At 44.5% G+C, this 21,517-nt stretch overlaps 1 protein-coding gene across 1 annotated transcript in view; it reads left to right on the forward strand.

The window, feature by feature from the left end:
• The window catches only part of HGFAC (HGF activator), a 99,243-nt gene that overhangs the window by 22,854 nt on the left and 54,872 nt on the right, over positions 1–21,517 (forward strand). The window contains exons 5-7 of the mRNA XM_006030018.3: positions 8,526–8,639; positions 12,319–12,450; positions 14,229–14,339. Coding sequence (XP_006030080.1) covers positions 8,526–8,639; positions 12,319–12,450; positions 14,229–14,339 — 357 coding nt within the window. The remainder of the gene's footprint in view (positions 1–8,525; positions 8,640–12,318; positions 12,451–14,228; positions 14,340–21,517) is intronic.

The following is a 21,517-nucleotide window of genomic DNA, read 5'->3' on the forward strand; positions in this document are numbered from 1 at the left end:
GATCACCTCGATCAGTCTTAAATAACACGGGCCTTTAGCATCAGGAGAGAGCTCTGGGCCATGAGACCTCAGGGGAGGGAGGTACCTTGTAACAGTAGTGAAGGCTTAAGGCACACTCTTGTCCTCAGTGTTTGTTGGTTAGCTCTTGGCAGCGCCACACTAAATGAGGATTTTTGTGGTTCCTAAGGGAGCTCAGGGGCTGAAGGCAGGGCTTGTTCATTCCCCATCAGCAGTGGGTCCCAGGGACCTCTGGGCTGAGCATACCCTGCCCACTTGAGTTTGCTGATGTAATCCACTGCCAGATGTTTACCAGTGGGGATGCTCTAAGCTTGTCCTCAATAACCACTCTTGCAAGGCCTTTGGAAAATAGAAAGCAGGCGCACTAGTGGCTTGCTGGTTCTGAAGTGCATTGGTGTACTTGTCATTTGGGACATACTGCTGCTGTGGTAGGATGACCATAAGGACTAATGGGAAACTTGGGACACTGCTTCCCCCCCTCCCCCTCCCCCTCCCAAGTCAACTGTGCTGCTGCAGGCAGAGGCAGAGGCAGGGGTGGATGGTGTGGCACCTTAGGCAGGTGGGTAGCTGTAGGGCTTGCCTGGCATGCCATGCTGCTCTGCCTCTCTGCCAGACTGTGCCATGTGCCCTTGTGTTTCCAGGATGCTCATTTTAATTCTCACCAGCTGTCAGAGACTGGCCTCTGAAATCCAGGATTGTCTCAGCTAAACTGGGATGGATGGTACCCTAGGTATAAACAATCCTCTGTGCTCTGGATTCCACCTTGGGGGCCACATACCTTCAAGTTAGGTATTGCACTGCTCAGCACTGTAGTGCCTGTATCCTTGTTTGGATCAGAGCCTAAGTGCTCGTGGAGAAAAAAATGCTTTTCTTCCTCTCCTGTATTATTTTGTGACATAACCTGCCTTGTTTACACTGTAGAATTCAAGCCAGACACTGTCATATCTTAGATGTTCTCTCCCTGTTTGAATTTATGGACCTTTGAACGAGTTACATGGTTTGTTTGTAGGTTCAGCTGCCTGCTAGCAAACAGCCCTCCACCCTGTCAGGGATTTTACCGCCCAAACAGCTTGCAGTGCAGCGACATGCTAGAAAAAAACAAAACTCTGGTTGAATCACAGACTGAGTCTGAAATTAAGTGGAGGGCAACAGTGGCACCTGGAATTTAACAGCTTTAAATTAGTTCCCAAACTGGCTTTGAAGCGGGTTCATGATGAATTGGAGGCAAATACTTGTGACTTTAAACAAAATGAATAATAACATACATTTATTTGTCATGCATTTGTCAGACAGAGACAGACATAAAAAGTTCATACTTAAAGGAGCCAAGCTATGACAGTTTCATATGCTGCTTATTTATTATCAAGTATTTTTATTGCTCCCTGGTTTTAAAATGTTGGAAGCGACACACAATAATAGCTGCAAACCCTTCAAAAAGCCTCTCACTGTCAGGGTGAAGCCTAGCTGATAATTCACTTTTAAAGAGGATTCCCTTTCTTATGTGTTGGAAGGAGACTTCTAAGGCTGCTGTTAAATTTCTCTCCTTTCAAGAATCCAGTGTCAGCTGCTGTGTGCTGGGAGGCAGGTGCAGGATAATCAAAGGATTTATATTTTCCTTCCCCAAAACACTGCTTTGATTTGGGGTACGGGGCCATTTGTGATTCTTAATAATCCTAAAAATTCTCACTCTTGGTTTTAGGTGTAAATTGAATTGAGAAGGAGGTTCTTGCTTCCTTTCTTTCTCCTTGCATTTACTTGCTCTTTTATTTGTGCTCCATTTTTTCGACTTTCTTTACATCTTCTTAACCTTACTCTTTTTCTCTTCTGCTCCTTTAAGTTTTTTCTGTTCTCTCCATCTTTTTTCTTTTCTGGCCAGGATCCTGCAGTGATTTCTCTCTCTGGATTCTTACGTCTTATTGCTCCTTCCTCATTTTCCTCCTTTCCTAAGTTCCTTGTTTGTCTCCCTTCCTTGCCTCCCCATTTGACCCTGTCTTCACACTAACATCATGTTTCCTGTCTTCCTTGCGTACTGTGCCTGCCTCTTACGTCCTAGGCTTAATCCCTAGAGTTTGTGATTCATGCCAGCCAGGGCCTGAACTGGCCCAGAACATATCTCTTTGGCTTTCTGGCCTCCACAGGGTGCATTAGTGAAATGAGACCAGTCTGGAATTCACTTCTGGCTCATCCTTCCCTGCTACCAAATGCAGAATTTGATAAAATGGTCAAAAACCCCCCCAAAGGAAATGACTCATGCTTGATTGAATGTTATTGATCTTGAGAGTAATTTGTATGTAGAACACTATTGGCTTCAGTGCTGATAGAGTCTCTCTTGCTGCTTGCTGCTCTTTGGAGACATGGTTATTCAGACCTATGTCCCTACCTGCCCCACTTCTCCCAGTGCCAAGTGTGTTTTATTTCCCTTGTTCTGCTTGTCATGCTTCAGCATGTCTGAGTTCTTCTGGAGCTGCCAGCTTCTCTGCAGTATAGCAGCCCCCTCGCCTCCTAGCAGGCGTCCTTAGGGTCTTGTTACACCTTACACTGTAAGCCAAACAAATGTTAATTGACTTAGTGTTGTTCAGTTTAGTGGAGCCACTTTAGGGCGCTTGTACATGTGATGTTTTGCCCATGTACACATGATGAAATGTGAACTAACCATTTGGCTAGCATAATGGCATCACTATGTACATGTGCATGAGGTTTTGTCATGTCAAACTGACTTGGAGCGTGGCAACTTAGACTACCTCCGAAGTACTTTAGTTTGATCATGGCAAATTGTCCCATTGTGGACAAAAAATCTGTCACGTGTCACATACATGTCAGCTCTCCAAATTGTATGTCCTAAGCCCTCTTGGCCACCAGGTGCCACTACAATTCACTGGTACTTTCAGGTAATTTCCAGGTTTTTTGTGTAATTAATATTTTAGCACACCAGGTGTAGCTGCAGAGCCCAACATGGATCAATCTTCTGCTGACCTCCCTTTTTAATTTAATTAATTAAATTAAATAAATAAATATTGAAAATAAACCTTTTTGTGTTAGTAGTTTCCAAATTAAGTCTATTGACAGCTAGAGGGTGTCATAGATTCATAGATGATTGGGTCGGAAGGGACCTTAGCAGATCATCAAGTCCAACCCCCTGCCCTCCACAGGAAAGAGGACTGGGGTCAGCTGACCCCAGCCAGGTATATATCTAGCCTCCTCTTAAAGACCCCCAAGGCAGTGGAGAGCACCATCTCCCTTGGAAGCCCATTCCAGATTTTGGCAACCCTTACCGTCAAGAAATTCTTCCTGATGTCTAATCTAAATCTGCTCTCCGTCAGTTTATGGCCGTTGTTCCTAATTATTCCAAGGGGTGCCCTGGTAAACAGAGCATTTCCTATTCCTTGCTGTCCCCCCATGATGAATTTGTAGGCAGCTACAAGATCACCTCTCAGCCTCACCTTTCAGCCTTCTCTTGTGGAGGCTAAAGAGATCCAGGGCCCTCAATCTCTCCTCGTAGGGCTTTGCCTACAAGACCCTAACCATATGAGTGGCCTCCTCTGAACCCTCTCGAGGTTTTCCACATCCCTCTTGAAATGCGGCGCCCAAAACTGGACGCAGTACTCCAACTGTGGCCTGACCAATGCCGCATAAAGGGAAAGTATCACCTCCTTGGATCTGTTTGTCACGCACCTGCTAATGCATGATAAAGTGCAGTTAGCTTTACCGATCACTTTGTCACACTGATGACTCATGTTCATCTTAGAGTCAACAGTGACTTCAATATCCCTTTCTGCTGCTTTGTTTCCCCAGCATGTAAGTGTGCTGGTGATTCCTTCTCCCTAGGTGCAGCACCTTGCATTCACTAGCTAATCTCCTGAGCACAGTGACGTTAGCCTTTCTGAAGTCTAGCACTTCTGCCCTACTGGTTATATTTCCCACTCTACACCGGATAGTGAATTCAATCAAGTATGGTCACTGTCCCCTAGGCTACCTTGTATCAGTAGATCCCCCACCAAATCATCCCCTGTAGCCAGGACCAAGTCCAGTAAGGCGTTTCCCCTAGTGGGACCATATATCTCCTGTGTTAGGTGAAGGTCCTGTGTGCAGGTTAAGAACCTACATGAACGGTTGGATCTAGCTGACTGCTCCTCCCCGCAGATGTCCATGTCAGTGTGTTGAAGACCGGGGTACTTGGACTAAGCCAGGCACCCAGGAGCACAGGGGCACAGCTGCATTCATGAAAATCAGTACCTTCATTATGACAGGAATGGAAATACTGAAATTATACTTAAGTAAAATATGTGAATTAATAAAACTAAACAACTGTCACTAATCTGCACATTATGCGAGCTGTAGTTTAGTGCCCCCTGCTGTAATTTAGTACTAGGAGGTCAGCAGGGTTGAACTGTTATGCAGTGCCCCCTACCATATTTAACTTTGAATAGGGGTTCAATCTTTTTCTCTCTGGAGCCCGGCCTTCCGCACTGCCCCCACTGGGCACTGTCTGAGCTCTGAAAAGGATCAGGCCTCTTGGAGATCAGGCAGTGTCTGGACAGCTGCAAGCGGTGCAGGGGGCAAGCTCTGGGGAAAAAAGTATCAGGCCCCTCAGAGCTCAGGCAGTGCCCAGCCAGCTGGCAGCTTCACCCCGCTACACTGCCCCTACCTGGGCTGCTGGCTGGCTGGGCACTGTGTGAACTCTAAGGAGCTAGATCCTTTTTTCCCTGGAGCTCACCCCACCCATGTCACCATTAGTGAGAGCAGTGAGCTGGTCTGGGTGGCGGCGGGAGACACCACAGCTGCTGGGCACTCTGGGGCTGCAGCTTTTGCTCTGTCTGATGTCTTTGGGGAGTGAGGCACCATGCACAGCCTCACTGCACTGGTGGAGGGAGTGGCCACACCTTCATGGAACAGGAGCAAAATTAGGCGGATTAGATATAACCCTGCCCTGAAATGGCACAATTTAAGAATGCATAACAAGTGCCTTAAGCCATTAAAGGTGTTAATTTGTAGCCAGTCCAGGGGCTAAGAGCTCCATAGGCAGCCTAAACTTACTGTGTAACAAGGCCCTTACTCTTTTGCTGGCTCTAGCCTTGCTCAGGATATGTAGCTCCCCCTAGAGAATGAATGAGGGATTATCACACTCAGAATAGCTGGTAGGTTCTGCCAACAGGAATTAGCAGTTTAATTTGAATCCTGCCAAAATTTGTACTACATTTATTTTTCTCTCAATAGTTTTCCTGTAATTTTCATTTTGAGTGGCAGTGATTGTTGCTTCTGAATGTGGCTACTGCATCTTCTTTAGGTTTGAAGCTTTTAAATTTACAGGTGTGCATTTCCCCTGCTTTCATTGTATTTTTAGGGTAGATGTACAATATGCAAATTCAGTTTCTCCTAGTTATATGAGAGAAATGGAACCTCTACAAAACCACAGACTAAGGAGAGGAAATAATCAATACAGACAATCAACTGCCCCAAGACAGAGACAGTCAGTTGTACAAGCACCCGTGTCACGAGTTTTGCCTGTCAGCAGCCAGAGGTGCAGGAACCCAGAACCCCTGCACCAATTTCCTTGACAGCTGGCAGGTTTCATGGCCTCAGCAGGGGCCACCACCCCTCCAGTTTTCAGCCTGCTGCACCTGAACACATGCAGTGTCACCCATGGCACGAGTTTTGCTGGTCAGCAGTCTGAGGTGCAGTTCCCCCCAAGCCCCCACACCGATCTTCTTGAAACTTGGCAGGCTTCATGGCCTCATCAGGAGCTACCCCCCGCCTGTGGTGTAACACATACACGTGGTATGAATTTTGCTTTCAAGAATTTGGGGTGCAGTTTCCCCTGAAACTTCTGCACCGATCTTGAAACTTGGCAGACTTCATGCTCTCAGCAGAGGCTACCGCCCTGCAAGTTTCATCCAAATCAGACAAATAACCCAACACAGTTATAGATATTTCATTGATTCCCCATTATACCCGATGGCCGGATCTCCGAGGCGGCTCCGAAGCTTTTCTGCAGCAGTTTGGAAAGCCTAATGAAGCCAATGCTTCAATCCGGATGCGCTGCTTTGGATGCCGAAGTGTCCAAAGCTTCTCCAGATCCAAAGCATGGTCCAAAACCTCGCACAGCCCTACTAAGCACTTGGCTGAATTGAGGGGCTAGTACTATACTTGTCAGGAGCCAAAGTACTCGGCAAGACCAGGCCTTAAGAGGTTGATGGAAATTCCATTGAAGTCAGTGGCAGTTTTACCTCAGTAGGATTTTGTTTAGGTCTCAAGAGGGAAGAGTGCCATATATTTCTGAGGCACATAAAGACAGAAGTGTGTGAAAAAAAGAACTATGGTCACGTAAGATGACTATCTAGAGGGAGAAGCCATCAGACCGGAAACATGTCTGAAGAGCAGTCTCAGTTCTGTGAAAAGTGTCTCATTCAAATGGAAAGTATTCTGGGAAACTGCAGGGTGGAGATAAAAGTAGAAGTGTGAAAAAAGATGACTCCTTTCTTCAACACGGTTTGGAGAATTTGATGCTATGATGGTTGTTGGCAAATGTGAAAGCAGTTGTATGAGAGTTTCTCTCAGTGACGGGTCACTAGCACGGGACAGCCTGAGGTGCGGTCTGGCACGGCAGCTGTTTGGCGTGCCACAATAAATGAGGGGAAGTGAGATGAGGATGCCGCAGGGGAGACAGACAGGGAAATGACTCAGTATTAGTGGAAGGGAATGCAGCGAGGGCTTCTAGTTGGAGGGAGAAGGAAAGAGCTGGGGTCCTGCTTTGTTGGCTTGGGGATGGCATCAAAAATGATTTGTCTGCTGCTTCACTACCCTGAAGGACAGCCCTGTGAGAAAGCAAGAGTTTGACTGTTACAGGAAAAAAGTCTCGAGGACATTGCCTTTGAAGAAACATTGCACAATGTCAGTGTTTCACAACTATAAAATGGCAGACGAAGCAGCTTAGTCATCATCTGTACATGTCCTTTTGATGTTTCTGTGGGTGTGCCTACCAGTGAATCCATTCGGGACTGGAATCTGGTTTCACTATTGTCATCTAGAGGAAATCACTGGACTTCGAGGGAGCTAGTCTAGATTTTTTGGCACAATGAAGTTCACGATCTATCCTTCAGTATGTGTTTTGGGTTGCTTCTTTGTCTTTAATGTGTGGCCATGCTTTTTACCTTTTGGATCATCTGCTTGGGAGAACCAGTAAGTTGGAAGCACAGTACCTGCTCAAAGCACATCTCTGTACTGTGGCTTCACAGTTCGTTACTGTTCAAGTCCAGGGCTTGGAATGGCCCAGCTGTTCCATAGCACCAGCCTTTCCAGGGCATGGTTCAGGGCTGCACGCAGGGGCCCTGACACTGCTCCCAGCTGACAGCATTTCTCCTTGATTAGGAGTGGCAAATGCCAGGGCTGAGCAGTGCCTGGGTTCCATCCCTGCTGCCGCCATGGCTCTCTACGCGTCCATGGGCACAGCAGCATGCTGTGCCGGGGGCCTATGCGTTCTTTGCCAGGTTCTCAGTTCTCCCCCAGGGGAATGGTGGGGATGCAGAGTGCCCACCAGAACAGCTCAGAGCAAAATTAGCAGTTGCCAGAGATTTTTCATTGGGGTCCATCAAGGGCATTGGCGGGAGCCCTTGCAAGCCAATTCATGCTCCCTTGCCTACTTGGGAGGTGATGATAGCAACTCTGTAATCTCTCTTCCAGTCAAAATGGGCTGTGCTGTCACCAAGGCAGAGAGAGGTGATGGATGGGGACAGGGGCAATTGCAAATGCAAGCAAACCATTGCATTAGCTGCTAAGTTGGTGTAAACTAGCATGGTTCATTTGGCTTTCATTAGTTCACAGCAGCTGATGGGCGGCTCAATATGACATCCCACTAAAAAGTCACAATCTGTGGTAATCTGTCACATAAAGTCTCTATCTATACTTGGCCCTGTGGGCATGGGGGCACGACGCTGACAAAAGAGACCCAGGCTTTCCATAATTAAAAAAAAAATCTCTTGGGCACAGAGCAGCCCAGATATTCTGGGCCTGCCAGGAAAGTACGATCTGTGTAAAATTCAAGAGGGGTACATGATCCCACCAGTTATGCTTCAGTGTAAAATATGCAGGGTATTTGTCTGGGTAAATGAAAACTGCAGCTTTATTTTTTAATCCCTCGTGTAAAGGAATAGCTCCATCTTGTGGACATTTGTTCTGTAGCCTTACTTTATTACCTTTGGTTTAACTTTATTGATATTGTGAGCAGTGATAATGTGTCAGATTCTGCCTTGGTTATAAAGCGCGCATCCATTTCATTCGGTTGGACTGCACTAGATCTCATTGTTTTATGATGCTGTTTCATAGAGTTGGATAAATGCAGTGACTATACAATTTAAAAAAGCATTAAATGAATAAATATTGAAATAAAATTACATCCACAATGCAATTGAACGCACATTTTTAATATTCTGCGTAATGAGGTAATATCTGACTCGCCAAAGATTGATTTATCTGGCAACTATGAGCAATAATTTATTTTATAAACTCTTTAGATTATTGTGCGAAGAACCCATGCAAAAATGGAGGGACCTGTTTCACTGCGTATGATCGTAGTTATTATCACTGCACATGTCCTGAGGAATTCACAGGAAGAGACTGTGAGATCAGTAAGTGCATCCTTTGGTAAGCATGTGAAATTACATAACCAGGGAACTTCTTAAGGTCTGTGTCATGAAAAGGTACTGCCATTGTGATGTTAGACTACTCAAGCACAAATGTTTGTGTAGGCAGGTTTCCAAGTGGTTATGACAGGCAATTCATTACTGACAGGACAGCTGCAAATAGCTTGATTATACCGTTATAAATCCGCACCTGATCTGAACCACCAGTGAAGTATTTAGCTAAGAGAAATACAGTAAATCCCTTCCACCACCTTTTTGAAATGTAAATATAATTTGCACAGTTGTAAATGTATTCTTATACACATATAGCATTTAGGGGAGGGAGACATGAAAAACACCAGGATTTTATTTGAAGTGCTGTATTGCACACCTGCCCATGAAAGCTCTTACTGTGCTTTCAGTTTTGGTGATTTAACACCAGTATAATACTACTGACTTTAGCTAAGCTGCATCTGATTTATGCCAGGGCAAGTGGAGAGAGAGGCTGGTTATCTGGTTCTTATTATGCTTTACCACCAGTTTTACTGCCACTCCAGTGGTGTTGCCTCTGGTTGACTACAGTTCCAGCTAGTTAGCCATGTTAATCTGAAGTCAGGCAGGAGGCAGGCCAGAGTGGCAGGCTATAAGATGCCACTCTGCCTGGCTTTCTGCCTGACTCCAGTTTGAGAGCAGCTTCTGATATTACATGAGTGCTCTTTGGAACATGACTTGGGCCTCTCTGGTGTTTGGTAAAGAAGTCCTGCTGCTGCTGGGGGAATGGCATGTGCCCTGTACAGTCCTGGAGCCTGTAAGAGGGAACCCCTGCCCTGTTACTGGGAGAAGGCTGTGGGACAAACAAAACTTGTGAGGACCCTTTAAGGCTTGGGTCTTTGTGGCCCAAAGAGATATGAATCAGGAAAAGACAATATAGTAGGCAAGACAGTCAAGAATGTCACTAGGGAAAAGCCCCGGGACGCAAGCAGCCAAAAGAGGAAAAGTGACATGTACCGACAATCACCAACGGCCCTGCCACAGCCACACTGAAACCAAGCAGGGCTGAAAGGACCGAGACCCCTTGTGCTCTGGCCAAGGGATAGGATGGGTTGGCTAGAAGGGGAGGGAGTTCCTGATATAAGAGTGGCACCCTGGCTGGGGAAGGATGAGCAGCTCCCAGGTAGGCTGCTGTTGAGCTTGGAGTCACAGTAAGGGGAGCTCTTGCTTGCAAAGCCTCTTTTGAGTTCTGAGTTCACTCTGGTGAGGATGACATGAGTTCAGGTTGTTCTTTGTTTTATGTATACCCAGACAGGCTGTACTTTATGTTGTGGTTAGGATACTAAAACTGAAGGGCCAGGAGCAGTTGCGAGGGGAGGCTTAGAGGCTGCAATGCAGGAGCCTTAAAGCATCCTGTGATGTTTTAACTGACAGTGAGGGAGAGGTGAGTATTCCCATGGCTGGGACAGCCCAGTTGCAAAGGGCTTAGCTCTTCCATGGCCCAAAGGCCAGAGAGGGAGAAATTAGTCCAGTGAGAGTCAGAGGACAGGGAGGAGAGACATGGAGTACAGGGGGCCCAGATGGAATCTAGGCGGGTGCTGAGAGTCTCAGCACAGTGGCTGTCATCACAAGAGCCAAGGCTGGAATAAGAGGGCCTGGGTTGAAGATGGCAGCAAAAGCAAATAGGCCAAACCCACAGAATTGGTGCCTAGACAGATGTGACTTATTGAACAGGTCTGAGAGAGAATTATAACAGATTGATACCCATGAGGCATGGGTGTGACTGTTGAGGAGTCTGGAGCCACAAATACACTTTGAGGCAAATTAGCACCATCTGGGCTGCAGCTGGGGCTGGTTGAGATTGCTGAAATTTTGCCAGTCTAACCAAGTAAACCTGGATCAAGATAGCATGTAAAAAAAATGCCATCCCATGGCTCTGGGTGCCTCCCGCAGGACTATTTATTCTATCCAGGTGTGGCAAGTGAGACACCAGGTGGCGGTACAGAGGAGCTGGGGTGAGGCAGGCTAACTAGGGCAAGGGCGAGCAATTTTTTCGGGTGAAGGGCCACTTAACAAGTTTTGATGAGCTCTCAAGGGCTGCATGGGTAGCCCCACCCCTTGTCAGTTCCCTTGTCCCCGGTCACCATATTGGGACCAGTAGTCCTAACCCCAACCCCTGACCTTTGCCACCGGAAATCCCTCCCCTTGCCCTGGAAGTGCTCCTTTTGGGGGGAGGGTACTGCAATCTTCAAACTGGAAAAATCCCCCAAATCATATACAAAAAAAATTAAAACATCTACTATAACTTATTTTAATTATATTTTAAAATATTTTTATACTGATTTATGTGTTTATGACGTGTATCAAGAGATGATTGCATAATAGATCAACATACAACCCTACTCCTATTGTATGTGGGTGGTAAGGGGGTGTATATGGGGGTGTGTGGTTGGGGAGTGGGTGTGGGTGTGAGTATGGTGAGTGGGTGTGCAGTATGTGGTTGGGGTGGGGGCTGTGGGAGGGTGTGGGGTTATGGTGGGTGGGGTGGGAAAGACCCACATGCCTGCCTGCCACTGCTGTTGCTGCCACTTTCCAGCTGCCACCGCTGCCACTTCCCACTGCCATTGCCAATTCCCAGGGCCGCTGCTGCTTACTGCAGCCCTCACCATTTCCCTCATCACTGCCGCTTCTTGCAACCCCTGCCACTGTCTCCACTGCTCCCTGCACCGCCACTGCTTCCCATGCCCCCTCACTGCTGCCACTTGTTGCAGCCCCTCACCCGCTGTTTCCTGCTCTGGTTCCAGCCCAGCCCAGCCCAGCCCAGCCAGGCCAGCACCATGGGGCTCCCAGCTGCTGGGTGGTTTGCAGCTGTTTTCTTCCCCCTCTCCCTGTCTGATCTTATCTTACTTACTGATCTTATCTTACTTTCAGATGGAGGGAGGATGGGGAACAGCTCCAGGGTCATGATATCAGAAGCCACAGAGGCTTCCGGATGGGGGAGGGGAGGATGGTGGGGGCAGGGTAGAGCTGGGTGGGCCTTGCTGCTCAGCTGCTGGGTCCTACCACTGGCTCCCCCTGTGCCCTGCTACCGCTGTCAAAGATGACAGGCAGCCAAGGACAGATAAAAATTAATTTTATAAAATTTTTAGGGGCTCTGAAGGCTGGATAGAATGGCCTGGGGGCCCGGATCTAGCCCACAAGCTGTATTTTTCCCACCCCTGTGCTGGGAGCATTGTTACTGCTCACTGAGGCTAGGCTTGCTGCAATGTCCAAGAGTAGCTGGCTCCATCACACCTTTCACCTCCATTCAATCATCACCTATGAACAATGCATACAAGTGAGATAAATGTGTGTATTTTACTCGAAATTATATTTCTCACTTTTTTCTTTGTGAGTAGGGTCTGCAGCAAGGTGTCACTGTGATGGTCAGAGGACATAAGACATATAGGGAAAAGTCATCTGGCCCAAAGAAATATTTTTTTATTTTTAATTTATTCTTTAATTTATTCTGTAATTCCCATAGTGTGCTTCACCATAGTGCCCAAGTATTTGCATTACAAAGGTTAAAGCCAAATTGTTTGATAAGCACATGCCAAGAGCAGGGCTCTTCAAGGAAAAGGAAAATTGAATCATTTGGAGTCATTCTTTGTACTGACTAACCTTCAAAATCTTTTCTTTTTTAAATTTTTTTTAGGGAAATGCTTTGATGAGAGTCTCTATGAGCACTTTGACCTTGGTGAAAGCTGGGCAAGAGTCCACCGAGGAGCAGTGGAGCAGTGCATGTGCATTAATGGCCAAATTGAATGCCATGCTGCACGATACACAGGTAGTGTGTGGTATGACTGTCCATACCATAAGTATTATTTAATATTAAGTGTGGGGCTAAGTGCAAATAGTGCCATTGAAAATGTGCTATATTCCTAACAATGACTAGGTTCTTGCAACACATACACACTCCAAAAGAAAATGGCTTAATTTCTCCTTCCACGTACATAGGACTGTAGGGGTTCTGATAATCAGGACATCATTTAAAGTGCATGCATAAGTCCATCCTTCTTAAGGGCAGCACTTAAGTATGAGTTGCATTTTTAGCACTCATTAAAGTGCTTCCTTATATAGGGATGCCATCCTAAATTTGGACAAGCAATATATTATATAATACTATATAACAGCAATACATAATGAACAGTAAATTATATAATAATTTTAGTAACATATCCTGATGTTTACTTCCACAGTCTGAAAGCAATTTATGGTATTAATTAGGCTTCACAACACCACTCTGAGTTAGGTAAGTGTTGTGTCCACTCTGAAGATGGGGAAGCTAAAGCACAGAGAAGTTATATGACTTTCCAAGGAGCCTATTGGTATAGTTTTGGCTACAAAAATCCTGACTCCCAGTTACAAGTTCTAACTTCTTGAATGAGGTCCCTCCTAGCTAGTTTATTATAAATTATTACACAACTCTCTGAAAATAGCAGTGGTGGGGAGCACCTCTATAAACACTACCACTGCTAATAATTCCTGCTTGTTGTTAATTGATGATAATTTGCAACAGTGCTCACACAGACAGTGAAAGTAAGAACAGTAGGTCAGACCTCAACTGTTATAAATTATCATAACTATTTTTGATTTACATCAGCTGAAAGTCTTGTCCTGTATGAGAACAGGCTAAAAGATACTAATGATATGGCTGTGCGAAATGGCACTGTTCCATTCCAACTTCAGTTTTGAGGTCTGGACAGAACAGTGTTTTGTATTGAATATAATTCTGAATCAAAACAGCCTTGCTGTTTCACTTTGTCATAACAGTGAGGCTGTTTCAACCATGTTTTGACAGTTTCGTGGGACGATGGGGCTGGGGAAAGGAACTCAGCCCAACTGGGCTGAGTTCTCAAGCCCAGCTGAGGGTGGGAAGTCAGCTCAGCTGGGCTGACTTCCCAGGTTGCACTGGGCTGCCTCACCATCCCTGCATGCTAGATCGTCTTGCCATCCCCCACGTTAGATACCATCTAGTGCGCGGGATGGAGAGGCAGTCCAGCTGGGCTGCTTCCCTGCCCCCCCATGATCTAGTGCAGAGGATGGCAAGGCAGCCCTGCTGGGTTGCTTTCCCACCCCCCATGATCTAGTATAGGGGATGGCGAGGCAGCCCAGCTGGGCTGCTTTCCCGCCCCCCCACAATCTAGTGCCGGGGGTGGAGAGGCAGCCCAGGTGGGCTGCCTTCCTGCCCCCTGCCGGATCTTGCACTGGGGATGGGAAGTCAGCCCAGCTGGACTGACTTCCCATTCCCAGTGCTATGATCGAAATGTTTCGACTTTCAAAATGTTTCGACTACCTTCATTTTGTTTTGAGGCTATTTCAATGACCTTTGTTTCATTTAGATTTTTCTGTTTCAACTTTGAAATGAGTCAAAACAGCGTCAAGACAAAATGGCTGTTGAGATTTTGCACAGCCCTATGATACATATACAGAGAGAAGATGTCTTAATTCGTATTACAGTTTGGTGCATATGCCATCACATAAGATATTCTGTGACATGCAAGTTTAAGTAGGCAGCATTTACTTGTATTTCATTTAGTTTTAATCTTCCATTTGTAATCATAGATTGTATCCATGACCCCTGCCTCCATAACAGTTCCTGTAAGAAGATTTCCTTTACTGGGCAAACTGTATGTAGTTGCAGAGGAGATTATGTAGGAAAATACTGCAATATTGGTAAGTATAACAACATGCCAGGGAGGAAAAAATGTTATTGGTTGTTTATTTCCTCAATAAGCAGGTGAATCAGCATATTCTATTCAAAGTTTCTGCATACTTTGTATGATTATTCTACCAAAATACCTACAAGCACTTTCTATTTAAGTCATTTAACATATTTATTCTGGGTAAAACATATTGTAATCTTTCCCTGGGTCTTGATATTACAAACACTTATGTATGATCTGAACTTTATGCACACCAATAGTCTAATTGCATTACTTAGGTGTATAAACTTGTGCATTTGCTTGTGTATTGGCTGGATTGGGGCCCAAGGCATGTATTATAGTTAGAGCACAAATGCTCCCTCACAAAAGCATGCATCTTGTATTGTTTCAACATAAAATAAACAGATTTTATTTTAACAAGGTGTGTCGTAACTTGTTAGCTAAGTGCAGTTAATAGGTGTAGACTCCAATAAAAATGTATGCATTTCCTTTTAGTCATCTTGGGCCTCTCATTTTCTCCCGATTTGTACCCGTGTAACTCCACTGATACTCCTGATTTCTATAGGTGAGAGTGAGAATGGGCTCTGGCCCTTGATGTGACCTGTTGTGTTAGTGCTTTGTTGCTTCTTGTTTGAGCTTCAAAGTGGCATAATGTTTGAGGTAACTTTCTCACAGGAGCTTTGTTGTTTGTCACTGTGTGGATTAAATATATTTAAAAGTTTATCTGTTCACTAAATCTTCACTTCCAAGTAATGCCAATGGCTATCTTTCAAATATAGCAGTTGTTGTGCATAAATTACTGTCAGCTTTCAGCCATATCACACTATGATCCTGTCATCTCATAGCCTAAGCAGTGTATGTGAATCCTAGGGAACCAAGAGTCACTTGAGAGACTCTTATTAACTGTACCTAATGCTGGACCCAGCTAGATGAGTGCTTGGATAAGAAACCTCTGAAGAATGCTTACACTTGTCATTGTTCATTATTGTTCTCTTTCTCCATCAGAGGAAGAGGTGTAATAATCCATCAGAACTAATCTTAGGCAGTTTAAGTGACCAACAGTACACTGTGGGTAATGAAAAACAGAGAGTGGAAAGTCAAATGAAACAGCTTGTGAACAACCTAAAGCCTGAAAGATATTGATGCAGATTGTCCAGTGATCAAACATGAATAACAAATAAATGTCTGCAACCTGGAGAGGATTTCAGTGTGTAACAAGAAAACAGATAAGCCTGCGGTGACTAATCTTACAGCTCTACTTCTCTGACCTTTAGGATGGGCTAGCAGTCAGTTTACAAGAATCATCCTGCTCTTTGTTTTACTAAAATATTATCCCTGGCAGCATTCTGTTGGCAGCCATGACTGATGTTTTATAGCCACTGAGTATGAGAAACACAATGCAAAGGAGAGGTTTAAAGACGGATTTAGTCTTTGGTTTCAAGGAGTCTTGCAGTGAGTGCAGTATGTGCTGAATTCTGAGCTAGGCATGGAAGGAAGATGAAGAAAACAGGAGTGGGAGGCAGGCAACAGCTCACCTAGAAAGGCAAGTGCTGGAGTACTGTACAGAGAAGTAAGCCTTTTTCCTGATCCTGCAGTATTAACTCTGCTGGAAGGGAAGTCTTACCAGGGGTTATGTGGCATCAGTGGATAACCATAAACTCCTGAAAGCCATTTATAGTATCAATCCACATGATTAAAAGAGAAAAAGCTTAGAAAAATATCCAAAAAGGGAAGTCCTCCAGGTTTGTTAGTTGACCCTGTGGATCTTCAGAGGGCTAGGTCATCAATTCAGTAGGATCATCACCCGCCTGCGAGCCAGTGAGGTTGCCTGGCCAAAAGAAGGGGAGCTTGCTTTGCAATTCCATGCCTGCTCTTTCAGGCATTCCTTGAAGCCGTAGGAGGAGCTGTGCACTGTTTTCCAGAACTCCTCCAGAGGCAACATGACACTGTAACTCCTTGGCTAGGGACAGACATTACACATAAACCAGTGTAAGTGATCAGAAACTGGTTTAACCCTGTAAAAGAACAGATGTTCAGTGCACATAAACCAGTTTGAAAATGGCTGAAACTGGTTTGAGATAAACGTGGTTAAATGTAGTATCAGACTTAACTGGTTTGGGTCAAACCAGTTTATGCAATGTCTGTTCGAAACCCCTTGCTGGTTTAAGATAAACCAGACTCCCCCAGCATCCTGGCATGCTCTCTGGGCTGGGCAGGGCTCTCTGATCCATAGCAGGGCTGGCCCCTTCCCTCTGCTTCCTGGCCAGAGCTCCAGTAGAGACTTGCAGGCACAGTGTGTCTGCCTGGCTTCTCCTTGCTAAGCAAGGATTATTCTCCCTACCCCTCTGCTGTACACAGACACCTCAGCATTAGCTAGCAGACCACATGCTGGCTACAGTCCATGCTGTGGGAGACAACAAACGCAGACAGGCTTTTGGAGATTATCAACAAGTAGCTTAATGTCCTTCCTTGGAAAACCTGATTAAAAAGAGCTTGGAGAGAGGCTTTGTTTTCTTAATGGGTTGATAAACACTGAGCTGGGGTGATAAACATTCCCTGTTCGGCTGCTCAGCAGGGGGGATAATAATCAGAGCATCCTGCCAGGGCCTGGTCATGCCCCTATCAGCTCAGCATTGTGGAAGGGGAGGGAGGGCTGCTCTAGCACCCCCCGGCTTCTAGCCTGAGCCACTGCAGGCATGTACCTGCATTTCTGGAATGAAAAGGGAAGGTCTTTCCACCTCCAAATCAGTTCAAGCTTTGCAGGTTAGACTAACCTGCAAAGATTAAATCAATTCAGGCTCAGGCTTTTTGAATGTCTGTCCCTAACCCTTGATTGCAAAATGATATCGTAGCAGGAAAAGTTTTACTGTTTCTTTTTGCCTGCCATTTTCCAACATCCAAGGTTGGAACACATCCCTACAGTATGGCCTTGATTATAAATACCACAGTGACAGTGTTGTAACTATAATGCTGGTTTGTGTCTGACTGGCTCAGAACAAGAAGCAAGCAGGTGCTGTCTGATTACTTGAAAACAATAAAACATTTGGCTTGCTAAAGAAGTGACTTAGCTGCCTGTAATCCATCTGTATGTGGCTGTGTGGCGCCCACACACACCAAGTAAAGTGAGAGATCCTGTTATCTGTCAAGGCCTTGCAAACAGGTTTAAAAATGAAAACCCTTTGCCAGGATGTATACAACTAAAACTAGGAATAATGAGTTAATGCTAGATCCTCCTAACCCTATTGTGACACCAGACAACAACAATAGGATTATGATTAAACTGTTTTGTGGGATTTGTAATCCCAGTTTACATAAAACTGATTTTTACAGACACATTAGATTATGTTAGTCTTCTGTTGTTATCAGGCAGGGCATTCAGGGTGTTTGGAAAGATTCATGTATTTCTGTAGCTTAAAATGTTTGGGTTCCCGAGTTCAATCTTAAATTTTAATATGTTGGTTTTATAATGCTTGGTTTGGCACTAATTATGATGTCTTTTATTTTACCATATATTGATGAACTGTAGTCTCAAGATCAATTTCATCCACACTTAATTTTGGCTTGGAAATTTCTTTTTTTAAATAAATAAAAAAAAAAATTATACCTGAACAGTAAACAATAAACTTAATGAGAAAGTTACTAATAATTTCAAGATCATAATAGTCCTCTCTAGCCTTGAAACCTATGAAAAAGATAGTGATTTTATATATTATTATTTTTGTAATTTTAGCTTGTGTTACCCTGTTTACTGCCTGTTTTCTGGCTGGTCAGCTGAGCTAGTTTACATCATTGCAGAGTATATACAGATCCCTTTGGCTTCCTGTCCCCACCAAATTCTTCTAAATTCTTTGTCTTTCTTACATTCCCTTGTACTCACACCTGAAATCCATCCTCCCAGCTGCATTTTTACATTCCCCTACATACACCTACTACCACTTTCCCCTCTCTAGCATGCTTTATAGATTCCTGAATATTAAGGTTGCCAACTCTGAATCTATTCAGGGAGGTTTCGTCACATGATGTAACGACATTAATGACTTTACATCAGGAAGGCAAATGCACATGACTATTAAGTTTAAAAAACCTACTGGACAACTGTATAAATCAAATTCAACAGTTAATATTTATTTTAATGAATACCTTATCATTTATCTCCTGGGAGACTCTCAGAAGTCTCCTGGAGATTTATCTCTAATTCCTGGAAACTCTAGGGCAGTCCTGAAGGGTTGACAACCCTACTGAATATGCATATAACCTGTGTTGTTTTCCTATCCTCCTTCCACCTTAAGTATCCCTACCTCCCTACCACTTCACCCTCTGTGGAGTCAAACTGATGTAACACCTAGCATTCGAAAATAACCAGGATTCAGGGCTCTTTTTTACCATTAACTTTCCTCATTGAAAGTTGCTTATCTTCAGGGGCTTGTTAATAAAAACGTTTTTCCTAGATGCTTCTGAAAGAGTGCCAGCTTTTAAAATGGCTACCATTTCCCTTTGTTTTCAGTACAGTTGAGGGAAGAACTTCCCTCATTTGACAGTGTAGCTACCATCTTTAAGAATGAAACCTTACTTCTACCGAGAACAACAGGAAAGAGAACCACTCCTAAAATGGTACACAGACCGTTAGTAGGTTATTGCCCCCCCCGAAAAAGTTGTAGTTATTAGCCATTTTTTGAAAGAAAGCAAATCTATGTGAAATTCTTTGTAACAGAATATTATTTGTCAGCAGCTTTTACTGGTAAAAAAGAAACTCTCAGTATTGAGGAAGGTATTATTCAATTGATATACTGCTCTTCCTAACGAAGGCTCAGGGCGGCTTTCAGTAAGAAAATAGAATAAAACAGGAGAACGCTAAAACAACAACAAAGCTTAAAAGGGAATTAGAATATCAACAAAAAACAGAGACCCCCCTAAGCAATTAATATCACATCAGAACAAGAAACAGTCTGGTATTGTTGCTAAATTCTTGAAGGACCCATTTTCAATTCATTTCAATTGCTAAAAATAATAAACCTATTATAAAGTCTCTGTAAGTGTCTGCATTCTGGAGGAGATTTGTGTATGACAAAGTTGTGAATCCCTGTTTTAAGTGCAAAATTCAGCCTTCCTTAAGCAGTGATTCTTGCCTGGTGACTTATATAATTTGTATTAGAGATTTGCAGACAGGGCCCAGAGCCAGCCACTTTGTCATTCAATTTCTCTCCCACCCCCGTCCTTTCATCGCTTTGTCTTTTTAAATGCAAAACTCTTTAAGGCAGGGACTGTGCCTTCTTATATGCTTTTACAGTGCCTAGCCTGCTGTTATGTGTAGTTCTGTTACATAGCTAATGAATTGCAATAATGGTGATAACGAGCAAACAAACCTTTCATTCTGTGTGTGGACACTGCAGTTCAATGGATATGTAAAAGAAAAAAGTAGAAGAGAAATTCTGTTACTTCTCTCTGAGTACACCTGGCTTACTGAATATTAATGTTATTCATGAACCTAAACCTTTCTGGACTTCCTTTGGCATGGGTTTGCTTTCCGAGCAGAGCCTGGCTTTGGTACATGAAGACTACATGACTGCATATGGCAACTCCTAGGCTGGTTATGTGCTGGTTCAAGTTAAAAAGAATCTGAACATTATCTTCATAAATGTCTCCTATGCTCCTACTGGTTGCAAAGACAACTATGTACAAACAAGCTGAATGGAAATTGGGGGTGTGTGAAATGACAAAGTAGGGTGGAGATGAGCTGATAGGTGAATTGATTTAGTAGTGGGAATGAACTGATTTACTATACAGGAGGATTGGATAATCTCATTTGGTGGTTAGGAAAGGTAAATCAACTAGGCAGGTGGGTAGGAATGAACTGATCAAGAGAATCATGGTGAGTTGATTTAATATGGAGAACAGGAGCAAACTGATTTTGGGCTAGAGGGTTAAAGGTATATAGACACCTAAAGAATCAGATAGACACTTGGTGATATTTTAAATAGGACCTAAACTTATGAGCAGGAGATGGGTACCCAGGTGCTTTTGAAAATCCTATTAGAAGTCTACCTGCCTGTTTAACACCAAAAACTTTTACAAATCTAGCTCTCAGTGATGGTGGTGGGGGGTGAGGAAGAACTGATTAAGCTGCATACCAGTAATGAGCTGATTGGGTAATGCCTGAAATTTGTAATGTGGCAAATGCATATGCATCCTTTTATTAACATAGTATAGAAATATTGAGATCTTATTTATTTCTGTACCGAGCTTCTGTGTCTCCTGTACCTGCCTAATAACAACCTATTTGCTGTAGGTGTAATTAAGCTAAAGGGTCAGTCCCAGGAATTCGTATGCTTGAGAGAAGCAGTTAAGGGCCATTTGTAGGTTCTCCTCCGTATGTGCAGTGACAGCACAATTATTGGCATACTGAAGTTCCACAATTGAGGATGATGTAACTTTGGTTTTGGCACAGAGGTTTCATAGTAGCTAGGGTCAGGAGGGACCTGAACAGATCATCTAGCCTGACCGGCAGGAATGAATGCTGGGTTCACAAGACCCCAGACAGGTGATCATCTAATGTCTTTTTTAATTTACCCAAGGTAGGGGCGAGGACCACTTCCCTAGGAAGTCAGTTCCAGATTCTGGCCACTCTAACTGTAAAATATTGCCTCCTGATTTCTAACCTAAACCTATTCTCCATCAGCTTATTGTCACTCCAAGTGGTGCTGGGGAGAAAAGGGCTCTGCCTATTTGCTGATGATCTCCCCTGATGAGTTCGTAGGCAGCCACCAGGTTCCCCCTCAGCCTCCTCTTGCTGAGGCTGAACAGGTTCAGGTCCTTCAGTCTCTCCTCACAGGGCCTGTCCTGCTGTCCTCTCACCAAACGGGTGGGCCCTCCTCTGAACTCTCTCCAGGCTGGCCACCTCTTTTTTTTAAAGTGCGGCGCCCAGTACTTGACGTAGTACTCCAATTGCGGCCTGACCAATGTTGCATAGAGGGGGAGGATCACCTCTCTGGACCAGCTTGAGATGCATCTTGGGATGCATGACAAGGTATGGCTGGCCTTGCTGGCTGCTGTCTGGCATTGGCGGCTCATGTTCATCTTGGAGTCAATAATGACTCCATCCCTTTCCGCCTCTGTACTTTCAAGAAGGGAACTCCCCAGCCTGTATGTATGCTGTGGATTCCTTCTCCCAAGGTGCAGCATCCTGCATTT

Source organism: Alligator sinensis, unplaced genomic scaffold (genome assembly GCF_000455745.1).
Source record: "Alligator sinensis unplaced genomic scaffold, ASM45574v1 scaffold851_1, whole genome shotgun sequence".
NCBI lineage: Eukaryota > Metazoa > Chordata > Crocodylia > Alligatoridae > Alligator > Alligator sinensis.